The following is a 25,528-nucleotide window of genomic DNA, read 5'->3' on the forward strand; positions in this document are numbered from 1 at the left end:
GTGTGCAGTGCCAATTTTTACATAGAAACTATACGAATGTACGAGAACTGTTAACATTATCAAAATAAATGAAATACACGATACGATTATTCGGTAAAAGGAAAAAAAGAAAAAACAAAACAAGATTCAACGAAAAAAAGTTTATAATAAAATTATTTCGATAATGACTTTTAGGGTTAGGTCTGAATTACTTGGGTTACCTCAAAGAGGAAAGAGAAAGGAAAAGAAGTTCTTGGTTATTCACACTCTGTTAAATGTAAAAATAACTGTAAATTGATGGAAAATTATGTACTTTTGTCGAAATATCGAATCGTTAAATGCAATAACAACTTTCTAATGGCAAACTGTTCGCAATATTACTCGGCTCGATAATCTCTCGATAATATATTCAAAAGTCATCGCAACTAAATCCCTTTTTGCGAATAAGTATCGAAAAAGATTGAAAAACAATCCTCATTGATTGTGGGAGGAATGTAAAAAGTAAGTAATTCGATAAAATAACGAAGAGACAATTTATAAAATAAAATTATTTAACTTTAATTAAACCCTTTAATTATATATATATTATATACATATATTAATTGTATATATAAATATATATATATTTTCTTTTTATACATTTCAAATATATTTTCGCGTAAAATGGCATGCATTCTTTCAGCAGCCATGACAACATTTTTGCGAATATTTCGTTCCATAGTGTAATAATATTAATTTAGTAACGAATACTACAACATAAGATATACAGATGTATAGTCTTTTACGTCTGATTTCGTGTGATTAATGTATAGAAATTGAATCGAATAGCTAGCTATTCTTTGCGAGTAAACTTGTTCGAAAATTTACCTTACTTTAATGCCTAGAATAAATAAATCGTCAAACGGTTAAATATATCTCGATCTTGCGAACGTCGCGATTGATTCGTCGGATACAGATTCTATAACGATTTCTTCCTTGCTTACTTCCGTTAGGAATATTTTTGAACGTTGCAAGTTCAACTATTTGCAAGCGTAATAAATAATTTTCTGATAAAGCGTTCTCAGTCTCTTCGATGTCGATGTACGTAGATTTTCGCGTAATCGATTCTGTATATATCGATAAAGATGATTATGTATGAATATAGAAATACGAGTGCTAAAACGAATCGAACGTGCAAATATATTTTCAAGTAGTTTTAAAAGTAACAGTTGTACTGTATATATCGACGGACGAAGAAAAATCATTTGAATCGCGGTTTTGATTCTACGATCGGGTAAAACCCAGAAATATAACATCAGAGCGTAAAGAAAACAGATTTGACGTGCGAGCAAAGAAGAATTTTAAAAAATCTTTTTGTTGTATCGGGAGAAATTGCGAACGTTAAGAGGTTAAGAAAGGGGAAAGGTTTTATATATTTCTATACTATCAACAAAATATTTAATATTGTAATAGTTTACTTCAAATATATATATATAAATATAAATAGATTAATCTTTGTGTTATACAGGGACTGCCGATATTGTCCCATTATGTCGTAACGACATACTTGAATCTTGATCCGAGATAGCGAATAGCGAAAACGTATCGAGTTCAAACGTTTCGATCGATAAATATTTTACTTTCAATAAAATGCTAAATATTTTGGCCATTTCACCTGCAACAGCCTAATAACGCATATTTTACGAAAAAATGGCAGAGTTACAGCCTTTCAACGCGACTGTACGAGGTAGAACACTTTAGGCGACGGGAATAAATACATACCTGTATTTTCATTTTCATTTTCATTTTCACAATACTTTAAATTTCACTGATAGAAGAACCATTTTCGTTTTTCTCTTACGCTCTTATCCTTTTAGAAGAAATTAATCCATCGGTTTTCACTAATTCGCCAATTAGAAAATGGTCCACCTTCAATTTGAAATTTTTGACAATCTATCCGTCAAATCCATATATATTTTTTTATTTTGTTAAATCTTCATATATACGTATATTTGTAATACGATTTTTTTTTTCACCGCGCTTTCACTTCTTAAATTAATGAAATTCGAACGACGCGTAGCGCAAATGCTTTGAAAATCGATGGAAAGTCGTCGTAAGGCACGTTGTTGGCAATTTGTCTTTTACGCGAGCACGATCGATAGAGAGATTGCTCTCGTTGGAACAACATCCATAAAAATAATTCGCCAACGATCCTCGAACCGGCGCTAAGGTACAAGGAAGGAAAAACATACGATTCGAATAACGAATATAAAGCGATCCGTTTGATTCGATCGCTCGTCCGTGGATCTCTGGAAAACAGAAGTAGGTAGAGCACTTTTCCGGTGAAAAGTAGTTTCTCGTTGCCTTGAGAATCGCGCTGGTTTCCGTGGCTCTCCGAGGCAACCTGCAAGAACGATACAACTGTAGAATATACATACAGGATAATATTAAGAAAATGCGGGATCAGTCTAGTAAGTAGTAGTGGGACAGACTATAGCTCCGTTCCTATAGCAGATAGGGAAAAAATGCGATATAGAAAGATACGCATTGTTGGTTGCGTCGTCGCGGTACTCTTGAATACGTATTGTTGCGGTCGGATGTGCGGCTTAAGAATGTCCAGGTGCTGGCCGAGGCAACCGCGAACCGCATCGCCGAATGAACGAATATGGCCTATCTATCTGTCTATTATCCCTTTATCATAGGGCTGCCGATCAAACTAACGAGACGGTACCAAGTCATCCGAGTGACCACCCTCTCTCTTTTAAAGAGTACACTCTGCGAGTTAAAAACCCTGCCAGATCCATTTACATTCTGAAATTGTTATCCGTATCCTATGTCATAGGTTCTCGGTTAATTTTCGAAAACAGCTTATCGATAGATGGATTCGAGAGCAGGAAAAACAGCTTGTGCGCGCGCGCGTGTGAGAAATCTTTCATACAAAAGTCAGGATAAGTTTTGAACGGCAGTATATAACGTCTATACTATGTACACGCAAAGCAAGAAGGCTGCAATATCGATTGGCCTGCTGCGTCGATGGACAAATATACCATCTGTATTCTTTCCTTTTACACTTGATGTTTCACACGCGTTGCTTTCAAGATGATGCTGTTATTTCGAACTAAAACTCAACAGAACGCAGCCCTCTCGCGTGCGTGGCTGTTAAACGGCCGAAAATAGGAGGACGTGTGTTAATGTCTAAAGCTTGTTGCCGACAAATTTATGCCCCCTGGTCCCTAATTTATGCCAGCAGGTTCGTATTGACAGTATCAGCTACAAGTGGCCGTATGACGTCACATATTCAAAGGCTTTATGTAAAACCATCGAGCAACTAGGACAGAATTTATATACGGCGACTTAATTATTTAAGCATTTATCGCTGTGTACGCGTTTATGGAAAGTTTAATCTATCGAAGATCGATATCGCGTTAACGCGCTATTATCTTGTTCGAATTCTTTCAAGCGTTTTGTTCCAAGCGTCTTGTTCCAAGCGTTCTTGTTCCAAGCGTGAAAGACAACGTAAAAAGATGTAACGATCGGTGGAAATAAAAGGAAATAAAGGAAAATGCCACGTTATCGCTTTCTTTTTGTCAAACGTTAACATTAACCGCGATACATCTATCTCCCCTAGGGCAAGAGATCTATCGCTATGCCTAATAGGTCAAGATCACTACGAGTTACGTTTGTTACTATTTGTCCGTCTTTCGATACAAGTGTATTATTTATACAACCTTATATTATCTCTATTAATGCCTTAAGGTTGTAACAAGGTAATATTATATTACCGATCCGCTTGTACATGACCGTGACTGAATACGTAGTTTCGGGATCCTGATACGTATACTTGGATAGGTGTGTACGCCGATACTGTACACTCGAATACTCGAAGCACGACGGCAATCCTCTGATTTCGGGTATCCGCACATCCCTGTACACAATTCAAGTTTGCAAGAAGAGCGCTTCGTGCAATTTCTATGAAGGTTCGCGCGTGTACGCGAAGGCACGAACGGATACGCGTTTCCACTTTCGATATTTCGTTTGCCGATTATTTACAAGTTTTCCTTCGTCATCGCGACGTTGTCACGATTCCGAACAACTTTCTCTCACGCACGTGACCACCGCTCGGTCCTAGTTCCGAGATATTCGTGAAAAACCGAAAAAAACTGAAAAAGCTGTCGTTACTGGACATCGAATCCTGCCTATACGCGTGCATCTGGAACACGGTCGCAAACAGCGGTGAATTTAACCCTATTATTTAATTCAAACTGATAATCATTTGTCGGCTGCGCAACTAAACCAAATTTTAACGAGTTAAATCGATGGCTAAATCGATGTTTGTTAAACCGATAGGAAGTTAATATTTACAGTTTATAGATTCTTCCATGTCTAAACATGTCAAAATTTTGAAACGATGAATATCAACTTTGCACGATGCGATGGCAAATCGAAAACTACCTTCGAAACTGTCGCATGGTAAACGAATCTCGTTGGAGGATTCGATGTTTTTCGCGCGTTCTAAAAAACGCAAAAATCGAACGTTCAAACGACTATATACGCGTTGAATCAACAAGCAAGCGTGGCTTTAACGAAACTAAAATTTTGATGCCAGTCTTTGCGCGCTAACAAACGTATCTCGTATGTAATTTTGATAATCGCTTGGTTTTCATATATCTTTATCTTAGCGTCAAGGTGCAGCGAGCGCGCCATCGTCGATGCGCTGCAACGATGTTGCGAGCCAAGTGTGGAAGGTTTCGACAAAGGGGACGATCCTAGAAGTCGGTTTAGGAGTAGCGAGATTGATCAACTTGCGATTAACTTGTCGATCGGGTGGTGAATTTTCGAGCCTCCTGTCGCGAGTTGCGCACCCTTCGAACAAGTCTCAGGCCTGTACGGAACACGCGAGTACAATAAGAGGACAATAGCCCGGAATCTGTGGCATAAGCGCATAAGCGTACAACTCGGTCCAGTGACTATACACCTCGAGCAAAGCGTAAGTGATTTTGCGTTAACCTAGTTTCTTAGTAAGCCGAAACGTTAGTAACCTAAATAAATTCCTTTCGCAAACGCATTAACAACGATCGTGTCGTAAATATCATTCGTTTTACATAACGGTCATTTTGACTATTTCTATTTATTCTGTCTATTACTTTCCCGTACTTGCTGCTACGCTATAATCAACCTTAAGAATAGGTTTTCACGTCAAATTACTGACTCTTCACATTCTTTCCCCGAGTATCGTGATGCAAAATTTCCTAGTTGTTGTAAAACATAACAAAATATAATATAATAATACACGAATAATACGAAAATGATGTTTCGTCGATATAAATTCTATAAATTCTATTCGCGTGTAATTATTTGAAGCGAAAATGACGTCGAAACGACTCGACACGAAATAAAACTGTTCCTTCCGCGTTATTTCTCAAACGTAATCAAGTACTTCTAACAAGTTTCAATGAAATATCTGTCATTATAATACAATATATATTATTTCGAACGATTATTTTCCGTTGTTCGTTGTTGCTATTTTATTTCGAATAGAATTTGCCGAAACCCCCCGAGACGTAACTGGCATCTACAAACGTAAACCTTTCGTTTTCAGATGTAATAAAAGGACAACGTATTATCCTGGAACAATATAAACGGAAAATTTGATTTTAACGGCACGACAAAAGATACTATTGTATAAACTCACTTGGATCAGGCCTCCTGTAGTTCCCCTTTGATCCCGGGCACACTGTGATGATGTCTCGAGGCGAGTTTATTCGCCAGCTCGTGCATCACATCCCGGTATATCACCGTGTCCAAATTCTCGCCGAGCATATAGAGAAGAAACCAATCACCGACTTTGCTCCGCCGAACTATCGTTTCCACGGCTTCTCTCCTGACCAAACGAAACCGTAGTCGTAGAAGGTATACTCTCGTTCTTGGCGAAAATATAATTACGATCTGAAACAGGTACGAGAAGAAATTGAGAATGTCGAAGGTAACCAAAGTAACGTAAAGTAATAGAGAGCTTCTCAAGCAGCAACGTAAAAATGCTGCGAAACATAATTAGTAGTACACGATGTAGTGGTAACAGAAACTAGAGAAATAATAGTTGGAAAAATGCCGAACAAATGTAAACTTTGGATAAAGATTAAAAGATCGTTGCCATATAAATTTTACGTAGTAAGATATTGATCGATATGGAGTATGTGTAATCGAGTAACGTAGCTTGAAAACCTAGATAGAATTCATATCTAATACAGCGTGATACAGTTTACGTGTTGTAAAAATAAATTAAATAATAATGAAATTTGTCTACCAATTTAACAAATCGAGAGTTTATCAAATCGAGAATCAATTTCCACGACCATTGTCTAATGGTTGAGCCAGATATGGTATCGCTCACCCGTTTCCCACCGAGATCGACGCGGTCCGCTCGCAATTCGCACGCACGGTGGTAGCGTGCGAGCGCGTCAGCGTCATCTACGAGCATGCCGATGGGGGTCCTTGGTTGCGCCAGATGACCAGCCTATCGGCATGCGTATTCCGCAACTTTGGCCGGGTCGTTGCCGAACTCTCGATCGCGCCCCATCTTCGGAACGAGGCATTTCTCTCATCGTTTCGCAGACCGTTTAGAATCGTATGGAGAAGGTGGGGAATTGCTTTGAAGAATCGTTGCTCGCGACGCTGGAACCACGAGTTTTTTCGGTCCGTACATTCCGTATGTTTTTCTCACGGACGACGGATCATCGTCTCGGGACTAGTCCTCCACTTTTCAAATCGGTCAGCCGGTATTCGTTTGGCTGGATATTTATTCAGTCGGAGAATCCGTCGAACGAGTTCGATGATATCGATTGAAATCAAAACGTGGAATGTTGCAAGTTTCGTTACAGTTTTTCCCATCGATAAATAAATTATCTTCCTTTTCACTGAATTTAACGTACACATAATCCGAACGTTCTATTATCCGAACGATCTGTTATCCGAGTACAATATCTGCTATCGTTATATCGTGTTAGAGCGTAAACAGAAAATGAAAATGACGACGGGGCTGTACGTTTCTCGTTTCTCGCGTCGAAAATTTGTACAGTTGATCGAAACAAACTAACAATTTCTTTGATCTTCGTTCGAACGAATGAAATTTAATACGAGGAAGATGATTATTTGGTTATCCAACTATTTTTGCCTTCCTATTACTCTCGATATAGGAGCCTGTGCCGTAGATGAAACGGAAAAGAGTCGCTTACCCTGTATAAAATCGTGACGAAGCTCAGCATGCCGAGAAAGAGGAACCAGAACCAGAGAAACACGTAGATCTTCTCGTTGACGACGTTCAAGGGCAGTATGCAAACGGCATCGTGCCTCTCCACCTCTCCGCTTACGCCGTATTTGTAGAAGGTGCACTTGGTCATTCTAGGGAACACGTAAATCATCGGATCGATCCGGTCCTCCTGATCCGACTCGAGGAACCTGAGCACGTCGATACCGAACGTCAGGAACGCACCGTCGAAGAACCGGTTCATCAGGAACATCTGACCTGCTCAAATTCAAACGCTTCGTATAATTTCTATCGCCATGGATTCGCTCTAAATAATTCGAATTGGCATTACGCTGGCTAGAAAAAGTATTGCCACGCGATATTTAGCGTATTTATCGTAGCGTTTACGCTACCAATATCGATTAATTATACCCAAATACAATAAATTTCGTACGACTCGGAAAACTTTGTACTACGAGAATAAGATGTATCGCGCGTGATAAGAAAACGATTTATTAGAAGATATACGGGTACGGACGTCGTGCCAGTGTACCGTATGTGCCGTATGCGAAGTACGATATTCAATAGTGGCGGCGAGTAACAGCGGCACGCGTTTAGCGGTTCCGTTACGTCGAGCGGCAGCAGCCGAGGTAACCGTCGATATCGAGCATACCATCGCCCGCTGTCGCGTGTTTTACCAAACTGTTTTATTTTTTCTGCTATAAAACAAAACAGAGAAACGTCTACTCTATCGCTTGTCACAGCAGACTTTCTCCAAGGCGTTTGTCTCGTTGAATAATTTGAAAAACGTAAGGAAAATACTTTTCAGCGTTTTCGCTGGCCTTCTCGCTTTCATCGTTACTCGAATATATTTAAATGTTTCCAATATAACAAGAATCTGTATCGTTTTATTGGAAAGCGTCGACGGAATCTTTTCGTGTCAACGGTAGCAACCGATCACGACGATCACGACGATCGCGAGTGTTATGTAGAGGCATAAAATTTTGCGATTCTTTTAAAAATCCGTTTTTTCCTATATCTGTGGCTTATCAGCTCGGGTCTATCAAGCCTTGGCCAGCTTATCGAGCGTTGCAAAATTAGACACCCGACCAACAGCATCGTCCGTCAAAGTTTTCCACGATAAACGTGCAAATATTTTTCTCAGTCACCGTATTCATACTCCGAGTACCGTATATCGAGTTAATAAAAGTTACAGTCGATTACACGCGGAATAGAACAGCTCGGTGATTTTCTTCGTCAGATTTCCAAAAAATGAAACAACCACCTGCTACTTCGGAATACCGCGATCGTAACTTAAATTCTTGAAATGTAAGGCCGGGCGGCGATTTTGTCAATTCGAACTACGCGAGTACCCCGATTGTTAGAAAACGTCGACAACAGTGTGCCAGGAACAAAGTGACCGTTGAAGAAAAGCGACGGACAATTACACGCGCGTATCGGTCGTTTAAGCGTGGTATACGTGGTCTGTTGTATCGTTGCCAAATTTCATCGTGAATCGTTCGTTCATTCACCGGTTCTTCTTTACGCCGCTAGGACGGACGACATTTCGCGAACAAACGCGAACGAACAACACAGTACACAATACCGGAGGAAACACGAACGAACGCATAGTTGCGCGCAAGATCCGACTTCTCCTACGTCTGTTCCACAAAGTCCACGTTTCACTGTACCATCGTCTGTATTGCACGGTCATGAACGAATATATCTCATTATTATTAACTACTATTATCAACGAATATATCGTCGATGCTTGTTTGTTTGTTTGACGACTTTGCATACAGAAAGAAAAACTGGCTACCTTCCTCCGGAATTCTTTATATACCGTCATAATCTTGTTTCCTTGCGAACGAAAAACGAACAAAACATCCCGATTATTTATCACATCTTTCGTACATACCAATCTATAATTAACGATAAGCATATATTTTCATAATTCTATAATTATCTATAATATATTTTCGGTAATTTCTGTAAATTTCTGTAAATTTCTGTATAATTTATACGATCCGAACCGATAAAGGATGAAGCTGAGATAACAATCTGAATAACAACATGGAATCCAGCTACTGCTGGATAGATCCGTATCGTCGGGCACGCTTCTGAAAGAAGGTAAGAATGACCGCGTCAATATCGTCACACGCTTTATTATTATGTACAACATAATTAATACTGTACAACTAACACGACTGTAACATATTGTAAATATCGTAAATAATCAATAGTATCTGTATTATTTAGTACGCAACAGTCCTTTACGTCTCTCCTTTTCTATCAATAGTTGTGTATTCCTCGTCTTATATTTTTCCCTTTTGTATCGTTTCTTTATATTTTTACCTTTTACAGGGCCGCCCATAACTGTTACAACCAAAATGGAAAAAGTCATAGAATAGCAATTATCTTTTCGATCAAAATGTTCTTCGTAATAAATAATAATTATATCCGGCCGAAAAAATCTTGTTCATTCCCGATAATCGTTATCGATGTGGGAAATTTCGCTAGTCGATAAGCAGTATCGATGAGAGAAATCGTATTTCGCGCATAGTAGCTATCTATGTTTGGGTTAGGTGTTTGGCTTTCAAGTTTATGTCTTATCGCTACGAAACCAAACTTTTCCTTCAAATTACCAACCACTAACGTCAAACTCGAACAAAAGTTATTCGCTACGTCGATGACAAGTGGCAACAGTGCGAATTTCCAAAATATTTGTCCTTCGATAGAAAATTATATTTGTTGATTTTTCTGTTTATAATTGCGGTTAGAAATCAAGTTTCAGTTTAACAAACATACGTTTCCTCGAGTTTTATACAGATCGCCTTTCTCTTTACGTGTCTTGGATGATCGAATGGCAAACGATAGTTTACGCCATTATCAGCAACCAAAACGCAATTTCTCTCGTATAACCGCCGATAATCGTTTTATACTCTTTCTTCGCTCTTTCGAGGTTCTGGGGTAAGCGCCGCGTACGCACGGGCCGCTTACCCGAAGATACCGAAAGACGTCGATGCCTCGTTGCCCGCTCCATGGTCAGATCTCCTTCGGACAATGCCCGTATTCTTTGGCAATGTGACGACGTCTCGTCGGATCGCTCGCCATCGGGGTGAGCTATCTCACGAATCTTTTAAACGATCGTACATCATCGACGCATCGTAGGTCAACGACTCGGAGTCGTTGCATATCCATTTTGCAAACGTTCGTTCAAGTATTCTGCCGGGGTGCTTATCGAGTCCACGATCCACTCATAAATCATAAATCACGCTAAGGCTAAATACCCATTTACCTAATGTCATCTGCCATAATCTCCTTGAGACGATGTTTTATCGCTAACATACGTATATAATCGAAATAGAATTTATCTCATCGGCAGCGAAACACATTTTCCATCGCTTATATGGATATAATTATTTCTAAACAGAACGTTTAACAATCGAAATCCTTCAATTATGTGGTTTTTTCTTTTTTCAAGAACTACGATTCCCTTTAAATTATCCGTTTAATGTCCTCAATTTCTCCATCCGTGATCGTTTTGTTTCTTCTCTTCGTTTCCTTTTTCTTTCTCTTTTTCGTTTTCTTTCCTTTCTATCAAACATATCTCGTGCTTTGCCGTTGCGCGTACGTTGAAAATTATCGACACTTTGGCTATTCCGCTTCTATCGATTTGATTATTACTTATTACGTTTGAAAAAGTTGTTAATTCAGAGTTATCGCAAATTTATCTACGTTTATGCTTGTTGGCCGTTTACGACCGTTTTCATTGCAAGTGCTAATAGACACAAAAAATGGGGGAGGGGGGGGGGGGGGAAGGGGGAAAGTGAAGAAAGAAGAAAAGAAAAAGAAAAGTTGGAAAGTATTCGCCTAGCAAGCGATACAAATCCGAGCTGGAATCTCGGTTCACCTATCCGATCGGCCGAATATTTCTCTTTTTACGTAACTTTCAAAAAAGTTAACAAAAAAGCTGTCCCTCGAAATTGGAAATTCGAATTGTTTAATTAGCTACAAATGGATGACTCTCTAGCGAAATTCTTACCTTTTCCGCGCTATTTACGGACGAAGCAGATGTTAAACGATTTGCCAACTTAAAAATAACTAAAGAAGGCGAAAACTAGAGTTTATTCGCTCGTCAAAGAGACGCATGGTACGCTGAAGATGAAACGGTGCTTGGGCACATATTCTTGGAAAACTTTCACGTGACGAAAAGAAACGAACTTACGAAATAAATATACCGTACTCGAAATACTAGTACTAGAAAACAGCGTGGAGTTTTGAGAAAATTGCATGTATATGCATGCATATACGTATGCATACGTGTGTATAGGGATAAGGAAAGACAGGAGGAATGACAAAGATCGTTAGAATCATCTTCTGACGCTACTATTCGTTTTTAACACCGATACCGAGGTAACTTTTCGATAAACGGTGCACAATATCTCCTCCGCCGTTAGGTTTAAGATCGTAATAGGGTCTTTCTTTTTTTTTACCTGCAAACTAATATTCTTTCCAACATGTAACATAAAAAATATACGATTCTATTTAAAGTAAACAAAGTTGACGTTGAAAGTTTTGAAATCTCTCTATACAAGATGTATAGAAGAAATGCCGATACATCGCCTTTTGCCCTTTCTAATAGCACGCACCTTTTTGTACGTAACAATTTTTCATCGGACCCATAATTTAAAAGTTATTTGAGGTGGTTAAATTGGATAAATTACCCTTGCGTAATCGATATGTAAATGTTATAACGAATACAATGATGTGTGTATTTTCGTCCAGTCGCAGGGAGACGGGATAGCGTCGAAGCGCGTCAACGGGAGTTGTAAATTCCCGTTACGATCAAACGAATAGACACCACGAGCAGGACGATCCCCTTATTTCTTATAGGATAATAGGGGTGTTTGGTTTTGAATATAACTGGAATCTACAGTTATATAATCTATATCTATTTATTTAACCAGCCTACGATACTTGTTGCTTCGACAGATAGCGTTTGACTTCGTCGTGTCGGAAAGTACAATAATTGATTAATCCGAAGATCGATCGATTTGATGGATAGAGCACCGAGAACTAGACTTTTGATATTTTTCGATATTCTAAACGACTTTGTTCGTCAGGGCTTAAGATGTATGCGATATGATTTCTGAAGAAAGACTAACTGCCCTAGCATAAATTTCTTGTCCTCTCGGGGAGACGACCCCCACCGCGCTCGGGGATCACGCCACCGTTCGCGCCGATGATCGCGTATGCCGACTTCTTTGTGAAATTAAAGAACGGATCGAATCGACGTTTCTGGAACTCGCGGCCGGACGGCAACCATGCGCTCGTCGATACATTGTACGTTCCGTCGGGAAGATGAGACGATTCGTATATGACGCTGGAGGGCCGCGAGAGACGGTTAGAAACACGATCCGTATCGAGTCTCGCGACGTAACAGTGTGTAAATACATTTTGTAGCCAGTCACTGTACACATTATAGATTAAAAGGATTAATTTCCTACGCATTCCCCCTATTTATTATATTATATATAAATTTTGATTTGGTCGTACCATACTAAAGTTTCTTAGCACAAAAATTCTTAATCGTTTCAGCCATTTAAGGAGATGATCTGAATAGTCTGCGACAGGTGGCAAAGGAAGAGGTTGACGAAGAAAGAGAAACGGAGACACACGTAAGTCCGATACGTGTATGTATCCTCCAATCGTACGAGTACTCGTGTTAATTTTTCTTTCTTCTTGTTTCTTTGCATCGAGTTTTACTTCATTTACCAAATTGGTAAGATCAACGACCTCGTTGCCTGCATTACGCTTGTATTCAATTACTCGAACTATTGCCTGTATCGTTACGCGTACTGCTCTTAAACATCACTCGATCTTTCATTAATTTCAGAAATATTTTCACTATTAAGTTACCGTATTCTCAGTTACTTACACCTTTAATACGATATATCTCTGACGACGGAAAGCGCATGGACGCATAAACGAGCTTTCTTTCATATTTAATATTATAAATAGCCAAATCTCATCTCCTCGATTATCACACCTTATTTATTTGTATTCTCCTTTAAAAACTCTTTGAAAAGATCGCACGGTTCATTAAACTACGTGACATTTAAATACGCGAAACATTCTATAATTACACAAGAATCGGCAATTTTTCCGATTAATATGTTTGTATCGTGTTCGTGTTATATCGTTTCCATCAGAAAGATACGTTGGTAAATGTTTAATTTGGAAAAAAGGTTAAAAATAAAACAGTTTTGCCTTTGAATATGTAGCTAGATACATTGTCTCAACGATATCCCACATTCTTGGATCGTGTTACATTGCTGGATCGCAACGGGCCGTCCTGCTTTCCGGTGCGTCAGGGGAATCTCCTTCTCCTCCCCCCCCCCCCCACTCTCATCTCAAAAACCCCTTACGCCTTATAGGGATGAGGATTGTACAGTTCTTTATCATCTTCTTATATTCATTCTTTATTATCGAATGTTTCCTGTACGTGTTTATGCTATCCCATTAATCAAATATTAAAACTAGTTAAAAAACAAACGATACATTATTTACAAACAGGATTGTTATAGGATTGTAACAGGATAATTCTGTTTATTGTTTCGAGAAATCTCTATGTAGAGAATTACGCATTGTTTAGACTTTAGATTATGTTTTTCATCGTAGAATGTATGTAATTACGTTATATTTAATTCTATACCGCACATTATTTCTCTCTGCTTTCTCTCTGATGCGTTTCTTTTCATCTTTTCTATTTTCGTTTATTTCTTGTCTTGTGCGTGTGTGCACGCGCGCGCGCGTGCGTCGATCGATTCGTCGAAAATTATTTCGCACTAAAGCTGATTGTATTAATTTCTAATATTTATACATGTATGTACATAGTCCCCCGCCCCATTCATTTCACAAACGTACACAGCCGCGCATACTCACTCATCGTATACACGTCAATAAGTTTAGTTTGAGCTACGTAAAAAAGTCGGTTACTGCACAATACGTAGAAAGAAGATGAAGATCGGTAGGTATCAAGTCCCCTATTGCGCGTAACGACCAATATAATTTATCACGTATCGAAACGATGAAGAAGAAGAACCAACGTGCAACTCACCGACCACATTCAGCAGGGCAAGAAGTTCGCAGAGGTAGTACCTGTATGCCCACCAATTGTGAAATCGAAGATTCTCCCACAGATAGTCGAGCAACATTTTCTTCTTCTGCTTCTTTTCGACCTCGGAACAAAGACCGATATCAAGATCCATCATTAAAGCATGAATCTTGCCACCCTCCCATCCTTTCCATAGCCATCGAGGCGTGTAGAACAGGATCGCCTGAAAAAAAGAATCGTCCAACATTTTAACGCTATTACGATGTTCAATGGGTGTATTACACGTTACACGTTACACGTTACACGTTACACGTTACAGGGTTGATTAAAATGAACGTACGCTATTTTCGTAAGATGGACAAACCGCGGAATAACCGTACTTGCTACACCGAACAAGTCGATAAAGAATAAATAATTTGAGTAAAATATACATATACACGATGCTGTTTGTGATATTTAAAAGTTGTAAGATCGCTTTGAAACATGAGAATTCGGGACAAAAAGATAATACGTTATTTTCAAACCACAGCAAACTCTCTAAGTCAAATACGCGCAGTTACCTTTATATTTGAACAAGAGCAGGATTAAAAAAGTACAGCGATATTTATAGTAGTCGTTGTAGTAATATTTTCGTAATGACGCGTTGATGTGTTTCGTCGACGTGTCGACACATTATTATATCGTAGATAATCATATTTTATATTATCAGGGATAATAAAAAATATTCATATTACAGGTACCTTTATGATTAAAAGTACAATACATATCTTGTAATAATATATTATAAATAACGTGTGTGTATGTGTTAAAAACTTTACTTTTACCAGATCAAATAATACAATAATAAATTCAGATACGAATTGCGAGAGAAAAGACCTGTACCGAAGAGAAAATTTGAAAGAATTCCGCATAATCCGGTATACCGAAATAGGGTTTGTCGAACGAATGAAACAGAGAATGGAAAAGAGAAAGAAAAAGAAAGACAGACAACGGCCGATAATTGAATTCTAGAAAAAGCACAAGCCAAAGTTAGAGTGCAGATTCAAGGAAAATGTGCGTGCTGAATCAAATGACACGTAAATTGCACGTTTTTTTCCCAAGAAATTTAAATGAAAATCACGTAAAAAGATCTGCGTAAAGATAGAACCGAGCGTATACGTATTGGAAATTGGATTGACAGTCGGTAGTTTACATTGAAATATTTTATCATAAATTTTTTATAAATTTTTATATTTAGTAATTTAACTTTACGATTAAAATTTGTAGTAGATACGTATCTTCTTTTAATTGCGGTAACTCGAGTTTAAGGGAATGAAGCGACCATCCAAAGCACTAACTCGGAAACGATCGGAGATAAAGAGAAAAGAATGTGTCGACAGAAATCGGACGAATCTTTACACGTTAAGAGAAACGTATTAGAGCTAACAAAAAGTACTGAAAGCTGTTTGCAGGAGGAAACGTGTCGTTTTACTACGTTCGTTTCAAAAGATACCGACGTTATTCGTATAACAAAACAGGGGATTTTTTAATTTCAAAAGTAACGACACGCATACGCGTGTATCGTAGGAACGATTTTCGTCTTTTAACTCGTTTCCCTGATCTTGCTGAATTGAAAAATTACAATTTCCTTTTTTCAAGTTCATACCATCTATCGACTGTTCCCGTCGTTCTTCTTTAATTCTTTCGATAATTTCTTCGCTTTTACGTCTTTAACTTTTACGTCTAATAAGGAATTATCGAGAATGATATATGCAAGTCCGTTTCGAGTAACTAGTCTATTTTATCGTCCGATATCGTTTGGATAATCAAACTTTGGGAAAAATGGACATTCCACGGAATTATCGTTCCAATCGCTATTCGCAAATATCATCTACTACAGCGATAGAACGACGTTTTCATACTTGCAACAATAGAAAGAAGATGACCCATTGATAATACTTGTGCTGTTTGACCAAGGGATGCGACGCGTGTCCGTGCATTCCATCTCCTTTGCTGTTCGAAACACCAGGATAAGGCACCGCCTGTCCCAAACTCTTATTAAACGCGTGCACCATACTATACGTGGTATGTAGCCAGCAAAATGTTTCCAAAACAATTTTATCCACGGAACCTGAGGCCTCACAGTGGATTGGCGAACCGGAAATACTTTTGCACGCCAGCGTTACACACCCACCAAGCAAAAGCGCCACCGTTGCGCGATAGTGCAGTCGAAATATCATAGTGTCCTCGGAGATCCGTTGTATTTTAAACAGAGACCTCAAGGAGCCGAATACATCCACCATCTTCAACATCAGAGGCATCTTTCTACGTCCTGAACGACGAATCAATTTCGAGACGACTACAGAATCCTCCTCCTCGTCGAGAAGATGATCGTTCTCTTCCCCGTTTTGCAGATCCGTCTTTGTAATTCGAGCTTTCGGTCGTTTCGAAGAAACTTATCAAAGGTGAAGATCGGTTTTTCTTTTATTTCGAACAACGTTTTTAATCGGCGATCTTCTTATTTGCAATTGGGGGATTTTTGTTGTCGAATCGAATCGCCAGTGAAATAATTATCATTTGGAAAATTCGTGAACTCGAAAGCCAAATAATAATTATAGGCTTGGAAGTCTTTCAACTTGAAATTCAAGCAGTTATCAGTCGGTAAATTGTTGATATTGAAAATCCAATAATTATCGGTCAAGGAATTCTTCTTCAAGTCAAGTAACTATTGGTAGGGAAATTTTTGAGAGAAATTAAAAATCGTACGATCATCGGTTGGCGAATTCTTCAAATTCGAAGCCCGACAATTATTAAGCGAGGAATTATCGAAACGAAAAATTGTCGAGGTCGCGATCGATCGTTTATGGATTATCCAAGTTAACATAGTTATAGACGTTGAAATTTTTAGTCGAAGGTTATAACTTGAAGGCGATTAAACACGATTATTACTCATTAATGCAAAACTGTTGAATTTGAAATTAACTGCAAGCATGTTAGACTTGTAATTAACAGTAATCGAATTACTGTAATCGAACTTTTCGCCGATTTAATAAAATCTAAGAATAGAAGCTGACGATTAGAGAAGTCATAAAATTCAAATTGAAAGATACATTTTCCGAATGGAGAACGTTAAATAAAAACGATAACACGCGTTGTTGTAAGAAATTTGCCTTGAAATATAATTCTGCCGATTTAATATCGATAAATGTTCGAAAGAAAAAGATATAGAATATTTCTAAATGATATACCGTGAATATTTGATCAGAATATTCTTTACGTTAAACGTTTTTGATCTAACGCGGAGAAATATTCGAAACAGTTTTCCCAAAAACGTTCCAAATTTCTATCAATTTCATCTAAATATTCACAGAATGTGTACGATTTTTACCGCAGGTTGCCTGTATCGTTACGTAATCCTTCAAATCTTTCACAGGAAACAGCAAACGCGTAAAGAAATAACGTTCGTCACCGTCGGCCCGTATCGGTTTCTTCATCGTGATTAACCACAGAAGACTCTGACCAACTCAATTTTTCACAACTCAATTTTTCACAACTCAATTTTTTCTTCACAGTATACGTATTTCGCCGAGTTTCTACCTTTCTGCCTCTTAAACTGCCATTCTTTCAATTTTCCTCATTTTCATCCTCCTTTCTGAAAAATATTTCATTTCCCACTTTCTGCTACCAATTTTTTCGTACAGTTGCGATACTTTCCGCAAACTTCTTTGAGATTACTGCTAGAAGGAGTTGCCAAGTCGACAATTTCTTCGAATATTTTCATTTTTTCTTCAATTTACAGATCTTCTCCACGTTCTCTCATGTTTGACGCGCGTTTCTATAACGAGCTACTAACCACGTTCTTCCACAGTTAATTCCAACTTGTTTGGCACGCGTGATCTGGTAAGTGGGTGCTGTTTCCTTTTTTTTCTTTTTTTCTTCTTCTTCTTCTTTTTTCTTTCTTCTCCGAAATAACTGTATATTTCCAGGATAAATGGGCGGATAAAAATGGATAAAAATGGAAAAACCAGAACAACGAGAGGACGGAACGAGTATTCGGACACGGTGACAGACACACGTGGTGCGCGGAAGCAAGCCGTTAGAAGACTGGCCGAACTTGAGAGGCATCCCTTGGCCTCGATACTAAACACATAACTTGTATGATCCTCTAATTATCTTCCTCTTGTCTTGTCAATGAAGTTGCACATACCGTTGTTCTTTACAACGTTTCAATCGTCGTCGTTGTCTTGGCCATTTACTTTCATAATTGGAACTTCTTATAAGATTTCGTTATCGAGAAAATTGAACAAAAATTGGAAAATTTATCAACCGAATATCAAAGGAATAATCCTTTCTTCGTGTTCTTTCAATTAAGTTTGAAAATTTATCTCGATAATGTATCAGGCCAACTCTTAATAATATAATATAATAATAATAATAGCTCGTTCTTTTCCATTCCCTTGTTCGAATCCTCCAAATTTTGCCGATCCAGTCATTTAGACTGGACCGCTGAAGCGGACGCTTCTGTACAAAATAACAACTACCTCGTACGGTTCGAACAGACCTAACCCGCTGTATTCACCTCTTATCACCTTATCGCTTTATCACCTTATTACCTTATTACCTCGCCGCCGTTAGACAATCCGCGGTGCGAAGTTTAATCTCCAAATCGGATACACAGGTCTGAACGACGGAAGGTTGAATCGAAAAATCGATAAGAACGCCACATATGTATTGGATTTTTGCCATACGATCGAAAATGATGAGTATGCGCAGATTTGAAAAAAGCAAAGCTGAACTGTGTTACAGCTGAACGACCTTGATCCAATATCAAGACAAGATCAACATTGCAGGTCTCCTGCAAATCCTACGACTTTAATATTAACTATCAATTTTGCCTACTTACTATCTAAGCGCATTTTGAATAGAAAAATTAATAGCACGAGTTTTTCGTCGTTGATCCTAACATGTCAAATTGAAAAAGGATTTCAATCGAATCTCCGATTCGAAAAGAATGGTATAATACGTTAATTTATAAATCCAATTTCATTCCTTTACCTTTTTCGTTACGTCTCGTTTCGTGAAATACAATATTAATGATTTTCGTTTACCATTGAAATTGCGTTTATCAGTTTATCAGTGAAATTAATTAAATAAAAATTAAAAGTTTGGCCAAAAGTGTATATATAGAAGGGTTGGCTAGATTCCGATTTTGCCGATTTTGATGATTTTTGGCCAGGTCGTGGAAATCGGTATCTCGAACAACATTTTCCTAAACATATAAGCACCGAAGTCGCTTAGTTTCCGAAATATTCGCGAAAAACTGCCGTTACCGCTACAATCAATTCTGCGTCTGTGGTAGTCTATGCGTCGGTATTGGTTGCCTTATTTTCTTGGTATTGCTTATCTTCTCTTTATAAACGATGGTCGACGAGTTTAAACGCTATCACGATTGAAATTTATTTCAATATAAATATCATCGATGTATCGAGTTTGGACGAGTCTAAAGTTTCTTTAATTCAGCCGTCTCACGGCGATGCTTCCACTAAATTATAACAATTGTTCTGTTTCGTAAAATAATATCAATTATTTATTCGCTCGTTATTCGTACAATTAATTCGTTGTTATTGGACGAAAACGTTGCCTCGCGGCGGCCGGATTGTAAAATCTAACCGAAACCAAAACCCAACACATCGATAATATTCTCCTTTAGTCGTTCAGTTTAACATTCAGAAATCAAACGTTCTTATCAATGCGTTTCTTATATTTTTCCGATTAAAACAACACCAAACGCGATATAATTTGCGAGCACATTCAATTAATTAAATAAAAATTATTTATCAATCGTAATTAACATTTATAGATTGTATTGTATTATTAACATATATAATTAAATACATACAAATTTGTAAATACGATTTGTAAATTATAGCGTGTTTGGTGTCGTTTTAATCAGAAAGATCTCACAAATACGTTGGTAAAAAGTTTAATTTAAAGAAAGAAAAAACGTCAAAAGTAAAAAAAGTTTGATCGTTGAATCAGTACGTAAGAGCATACATTGTCTTTATTTGCGATACCTGACATTGGATCGTGTTGTTACGCTGGTCGATCGCGGTGGACCGTCCAGCTTCCCCACGTATCGAGAGTTTTTTTTTAATTAACGTACGTTTCTGTACACTCGTAAAGAAATAAGTTATGAAAGTGATACGATGATAAAAACCCGGACAATCAACAATCAACGGTTATCTTGGTTATGTGATGGAAAATTTGCAAAACGCGTGATTCTAGAAGGAAATTTAGCAACGTTTTAATCAAAGTGTAGAGTGCTGCGTAAATAGAACGAAGATCTTATCGTATCCTCTCTGTTTATGATTTGGGTCTTGGGCAATTATTTCAGAAGATATCGCACTTTAAAACATTAGAAAATGTAATTATACACGATAATGTATATATATGATTAGAAATGAACATTTTTTAATCACAGCAAACGCAAATAAAGTGATCGTAAATTTGTTGTCACATTACCGTCTGAATATTTTTCATAGGTTCGTATTAGCGATTTTTCGCATAAACTCGCCTCGCAACAATTTACTAAATGTATCGCGTAGGATAACATCTGGAAAACAGATTAGTAAAGCCATAGCTTTAATCGAATTCATTTTGAAACACACGACGTCTGCCTAAAACAATCTTTCGTACAACAAACAATTCGCGAACTTAAAGCAAACTGTTAGGATAGGGTCTACGATGCGTATGTTATGTCGCTATTTTTAGGTTACAAATCACAGTGACGTATGGGTTATATTTTTTCGGGCAATGTGTAGCAAGGAGACTTCCAATGTTCCGGCAGGGGATCTGCTGCGCTCTCAGTAGCGGTCGACGTATCGTAAGCTCACGTGCGCCCCAGACCTTAGCACCTTACGAACCCTGGCACATCGTCCGCACGGAGGCCATTACCAGGATTGTGGAAACCACCCTACACCTCTTATCGGTTCTACCGGCGTCTACCCTTTTGTGCCATGGCTCCTGGACAACGTAGGCGAGAGTCTGCCGAGACTCCACCAGAGAACTTTGCCGGGCCAAATAAGAAAGAAAGCGGGAATCAGAGAAGCGGAACGTTATAATAACAGAACTACGAATATGCGAGATCTCTTCTGCCTCAAGAAGAACGGTGCTACGTAAAAAAGGGAAAAGAGAATAAATACGCAAACTATTGACCTGCTGCGTGTATGTTTCGGAAATTTTCAAAATTATTTTTACGAAAAAATAAGCAGTAACCGTAAACGTAGGGAAATGCTATTGTTCGCATTGGTAGAAATTCCGACAAAATCCTGTCACGAATTAAGACCTATCCAGTATAATCATGTTTTTGTCTGAACGAAAAGAAACTTTCTCTCTCTCTCTCTCTCTCTCTCTCTCTCTCTCTCTCTGTTTGCATATCTTTAGCAATTAAAAGAATAAAATATCTGGAAACACTGACATTGCAAAGTTTCGAAATTACATATGTGATAGAACAAGTACCGTTTTTTGTAGTTAAAGATTTCTGAAAGACGGTAAAACCGTAGAAAAGTTGAATACTCGCCGATTTCGATAAGTTTTGTACATATCGCAGAAATCGATATTTCGAATAATTTGTATAAATAAATGACGGAGTCGCTTAGTTTCAGAGATATTCGCGAAAAACTTGCGGTGCCGGCAAACTGAATTCCGCGTACGATTGTGCGTCTGTGATAGCGTATGCGTGAGTGTTGGTTACCGACAGCCGCTTATCTTCTGTTTATAAACGAGGGTCGGCCGAACTGAAAGGCCTCGTGCACAACGTACGTATGCGAGGCTGCGAAAGTCTGCAAAAGTCTGCAAAGTTGTAGCTTTTATTAACTCGATTAAAATTAAAAGCGAATATCATTAATATATCGGGTTTAGGTTTCGGTTAGATTTCTCAATCCGGCCGCCAACGCTTGCATGGAATAACAACGGATCAATTATAAAAATAATAAGCGCTGTCGCGAGACAAATTAAAAACATTCTAAAAATCCGGCCCAAAACTCAACGCATTGATGATATTCGCTTTTAATTGATTCATAACAGACATAATTTCTTACTTTGTTTCGCATAGGTAGGTTGTGCGCGGGACCTTTCAGCTCGGCCGACTCTCGTTTGCATGTAAGCAGAAGATAAGCGGCGGCAGACAACCGACACTAACGCATACGCTCTACCCCAGATGCGCACAGTCAGCCGTACGCGGAATTCAGTTTGCCGGTACCGCAAGTTTTTCACGAATATCTCGGAAACTAAGCGAGTCCACCACGCGTACATGTACAGGAAAAGATTGTTGAAAATTGTTGAGTTTCGCAACATATTCAAAAATCATTGAAATCCAGGGGATCGTTGGCTTTTCTACAGCTTCTACATCTTGAAAGATCGATATTCACACTTTCGTCTTGTTAAATAATTTGAGCAATCGTTTAATCTCCTTCTTATATGCATATAAATTTCATTCAGTTGGAAAATTAACTTTATGTCCGACAGTTTCGAACATTTTATTGCAATTTATTGTAACATAAATTCGATTCCTACTATCGATTAAACTGCAATAATCTTCCTGATCTCTGATGTTTGAAAAAATATACAATTGTATAATAAATCTCGAAAACACGTTTCACGGGTAATAAGTCTACGTGTTCTTACTTCGTTTTGCTGCGATAACATACGAGACAGATAAATTTTTACACGAACATCTTTAATTTTATATTTATTATAGCAGATTCGACAACTGTAGCATTAGGAATCATTCATGGAGGAAATCGACGCGTGGCTGGTCAGCCGTTCTATCGATCGATACCGAATCAACGGAGAGACAATTTAATTCCGTCGAAGAACATGTTCTAGTTGAAGACATCGGCTGATCGTTTAAGGTGAGGGTGGAGGAGCGTCTTTGACCGAACGCCAAGGCGACTCACGCGACAGCGGCGACCCTCGGTGACGAAGCAACGGTTAGGGGTTTAACGAGTTAATATGCTTAGGGTTTCTTTCTTGGCAATGAACTAAATATAAGCTTCTGTAAGTAGCGGGTAAATTCCACGACCGTTGCCGCAACCAGTTCGCTCGTTATCCGGCTTTTCCCATTGTCGAATCTTTGCGAATACGATTCCTTTTCACTGTCTTTTACGTCTCAAACGAATTAATTCCAAACTAGTTTCCAAAAATCTTTCGGACGTTTTCAATTTCACCTTCAAGAACTACTTTATTATCTTTACTTGCTATTTTAATCAAATTATTTTAATTATTGCTATTTCAAACTATTCAATTCGTTCTTATCGAAATTGAATAAAACTTTTCGAACAAATGATAAATAAAGAAATATATTATTCGCCAATTGTGCAGGAATATCCAATCGATTAAGGATTTAAACGTTCCGGATAAATTATGCATGAAAGTATTTACTTGTATAGAAATTTAGTCGAAATAACTTATTCGGATAAAACTTTGTCTCATGTTATAGTATTAGCAATAATATTTATATCGCATGTGAACTGTACCGCCCGTGAAATCTACTTTCAACGTTTATCGTACGATCGTGTGTTTTTTCAAACATTGGATCAAGAAGACTATCGCTCTTTGGTAAATTAGTAGGACCAATCGGGCCGGGTCGACTATGACTGGCTGTATCCGTAGAAAACTTCACGCCCGCACTCACAATTAGTCGAGGTATTTGCTTGAGTACAATTTTTAATATAAACAAGCAGGAGATAATTATTCTAGCAAATAGAGAGGCAGTGATTTGTTAAGAATCATTATACGGAGAAGATAATTGACTAAAATGAAGTTATAATTTATCTACGATAATTATTTGTTCGTTCGAAACAATTCCGGTAATGTCCAAGTTTGATTGTTGCATAGGAGCCGGCCGAGGAGATTATTCTTACGAAAGAATAAGAAGGAAACGTAAAATGAAATGTTTTTAATATACTTTTAGTACGTTTAAACTCGACTAATTACCGACTGGGTACTAGCAAGCATCTAGCAGAATGTTATACCACGTGGCAGAATGGTTAGAGCTAGATATAACGTAGGAATATAGAGATGGGTACAGGACTGGTAATATTATCGTCGAAGAGCGTCGAAGAACGAAACTGGACGCTTCTCCGTTGCATACATTTTCGGCCAGTATCTCTTTTACGTTATTGTCGAAAAGAAAGCGAAAGCGAAAGATATTAATGGTAAAAAAAAATATAAGATAGGAGAGAATAGATAGAAAATGAAAAGAAGATTGTCTACGATTCTAGGGAGGAGGAAGAAGATTGAGAAGAAAAGAAATTGTGATCGATTACCTGCAGAAACAGCATGAAGCAGACCCACTGATAGTACCTGTACTCCTTCCTTTCCGTCTCCGGATGCGACTTTGAGTTATCTACGCCAGGAAACGGTACTTCGAAACCCTCTCGTTTCCTATAAGCCGCGGTAATCGTATACGTACTATGAATCCAACAATACGTATTCAACACGTCTTCCGGTAGATCCTTACTATGAATACAATCAATCGGATTACCAACGTATTGTCTCGTGGTGACGATCAACGAAAACGAAATCAGCAGGATCACGGTTAAACTGTAATGCAATCGGAACACAGCTGTGTCAATATGTACGTGAGAGATCTTAATAAGGCTCTTCAGACCTCGAAATATGTCCAGCATTTTGAATGACCGAAGAAACGCGAAAGTTTCCTCCCTTTTTCTTTCTTTTTCGTCAGACGGCGGTCATTAGATCGCTAACGTCGTACCTCGGCATTCATCTTTCGATCGCTTTGCTCTGTCTTCCACCTTCCTTAACCAGCGGAAGGGAAGATGCAACTTTGCCAGTCTATTTGAAGTTAGGTCTCCCTTCAAGACGCAAAGACGCACAGAGCTGCAGGTTTAAAGATCTTTCGGAGATTCGTTTCTTCGGATCGTTTAGCTCGTGGAATCGTTTGAAGTCGATTTAATCCCAACAGATTTAGGTATTTCTCTAGCCTTGGGCAAAAAATGAGAATTCACTCGCGCTCCCTTCGAAAGAAATCGCCGCACGAAGTAGGATCCTTCGAGCAAATCGGATCCTCTGCCGTCCGTCGCTAATTTCCTTTTCTGCACGCTTCTTATGCTCATAGCATTTAGCAAAGTTTCCTATTCCTCCATTTATAAGCATTATTCCTTCGATTAAACGCTTGACAAGTTAGACATCTACGCGAATATTCT

The 25,528-nt window shown here is 38.3% G+C and overlaps 1 protein-coding gene and 1 long non-coding RNA gene across 3 annotated transcripts; one reads left to right on the top strand and one right to left on the bottom strand.

Annotated features, from left to right (window-relative positions):
- Positions 1 to 1,415: 1,415 nt before the first annotated feature.
- On the bottom strand, positions 1,416 to 25,528 carry Shakb (Innexin family member shaking B). Of its 2 annotated transcripts, XM_072008292.1 has the most exons (6): positions 16,799 to 17,317; positions 16,223 to 16,755; positions 14,325 to 14,544; positions 7,191 to 7,480; positions 5,651 to 5,904; positions 1,416 to 2,362 (listed from the first exon to the last, which is right to left on the bottom strand). In XM_072008292.1, exons 2-5 carry the CDS (start codon positions 16,619 to 16,621, stop codon positions 5,656 to 5,658), a joined length of 1,158 nt encoding a protein of 385 aa, XP_071864393.1. In that variant the 5' UTR covers positions 16,622 to 16,755; positions 16,799 to 17,317; the 3' UTR covers positions 1,416 to 2,362; positions 5,651 to 5,655. The 2 variants fall into 2 exon arrangements, with proteins under 2 accessions (XP_071864393.1, XP_071864394.1); XM_072008293.1 differs by lacking the exons at positions 16,223 to 16,755; positions 16,799 to 17,317 and adding an exon at positions 24,629 to 25,528.
- On the top strand, positions 12,801 to 18,635 carry LOC139989746 (uncharacterized). Its single transcript, XR_011800400.1, has 3 exons — positions 12,801 to 12,882; positions 18,100 to 18,200; positions 18,287 to 18,635. It is a non-coding gene; the product is annotated as an uncharacterized lncRNA (long non-coding RNA).

The sequence above is a fragment of the Bombus fervidus genome, chromosome 8, assembly GCF_041682495.2.
Source record: "Bombus fervidus isolate BK054 chromosome 8, iyBomFerv1, whole genome shotgun sequence".
Lineage (NCBI taxonomy): Eukaryota > Metazoa > Arthropoda > Insecta > Hymenoptera > Apidae > Bombus > Bombus fervidus.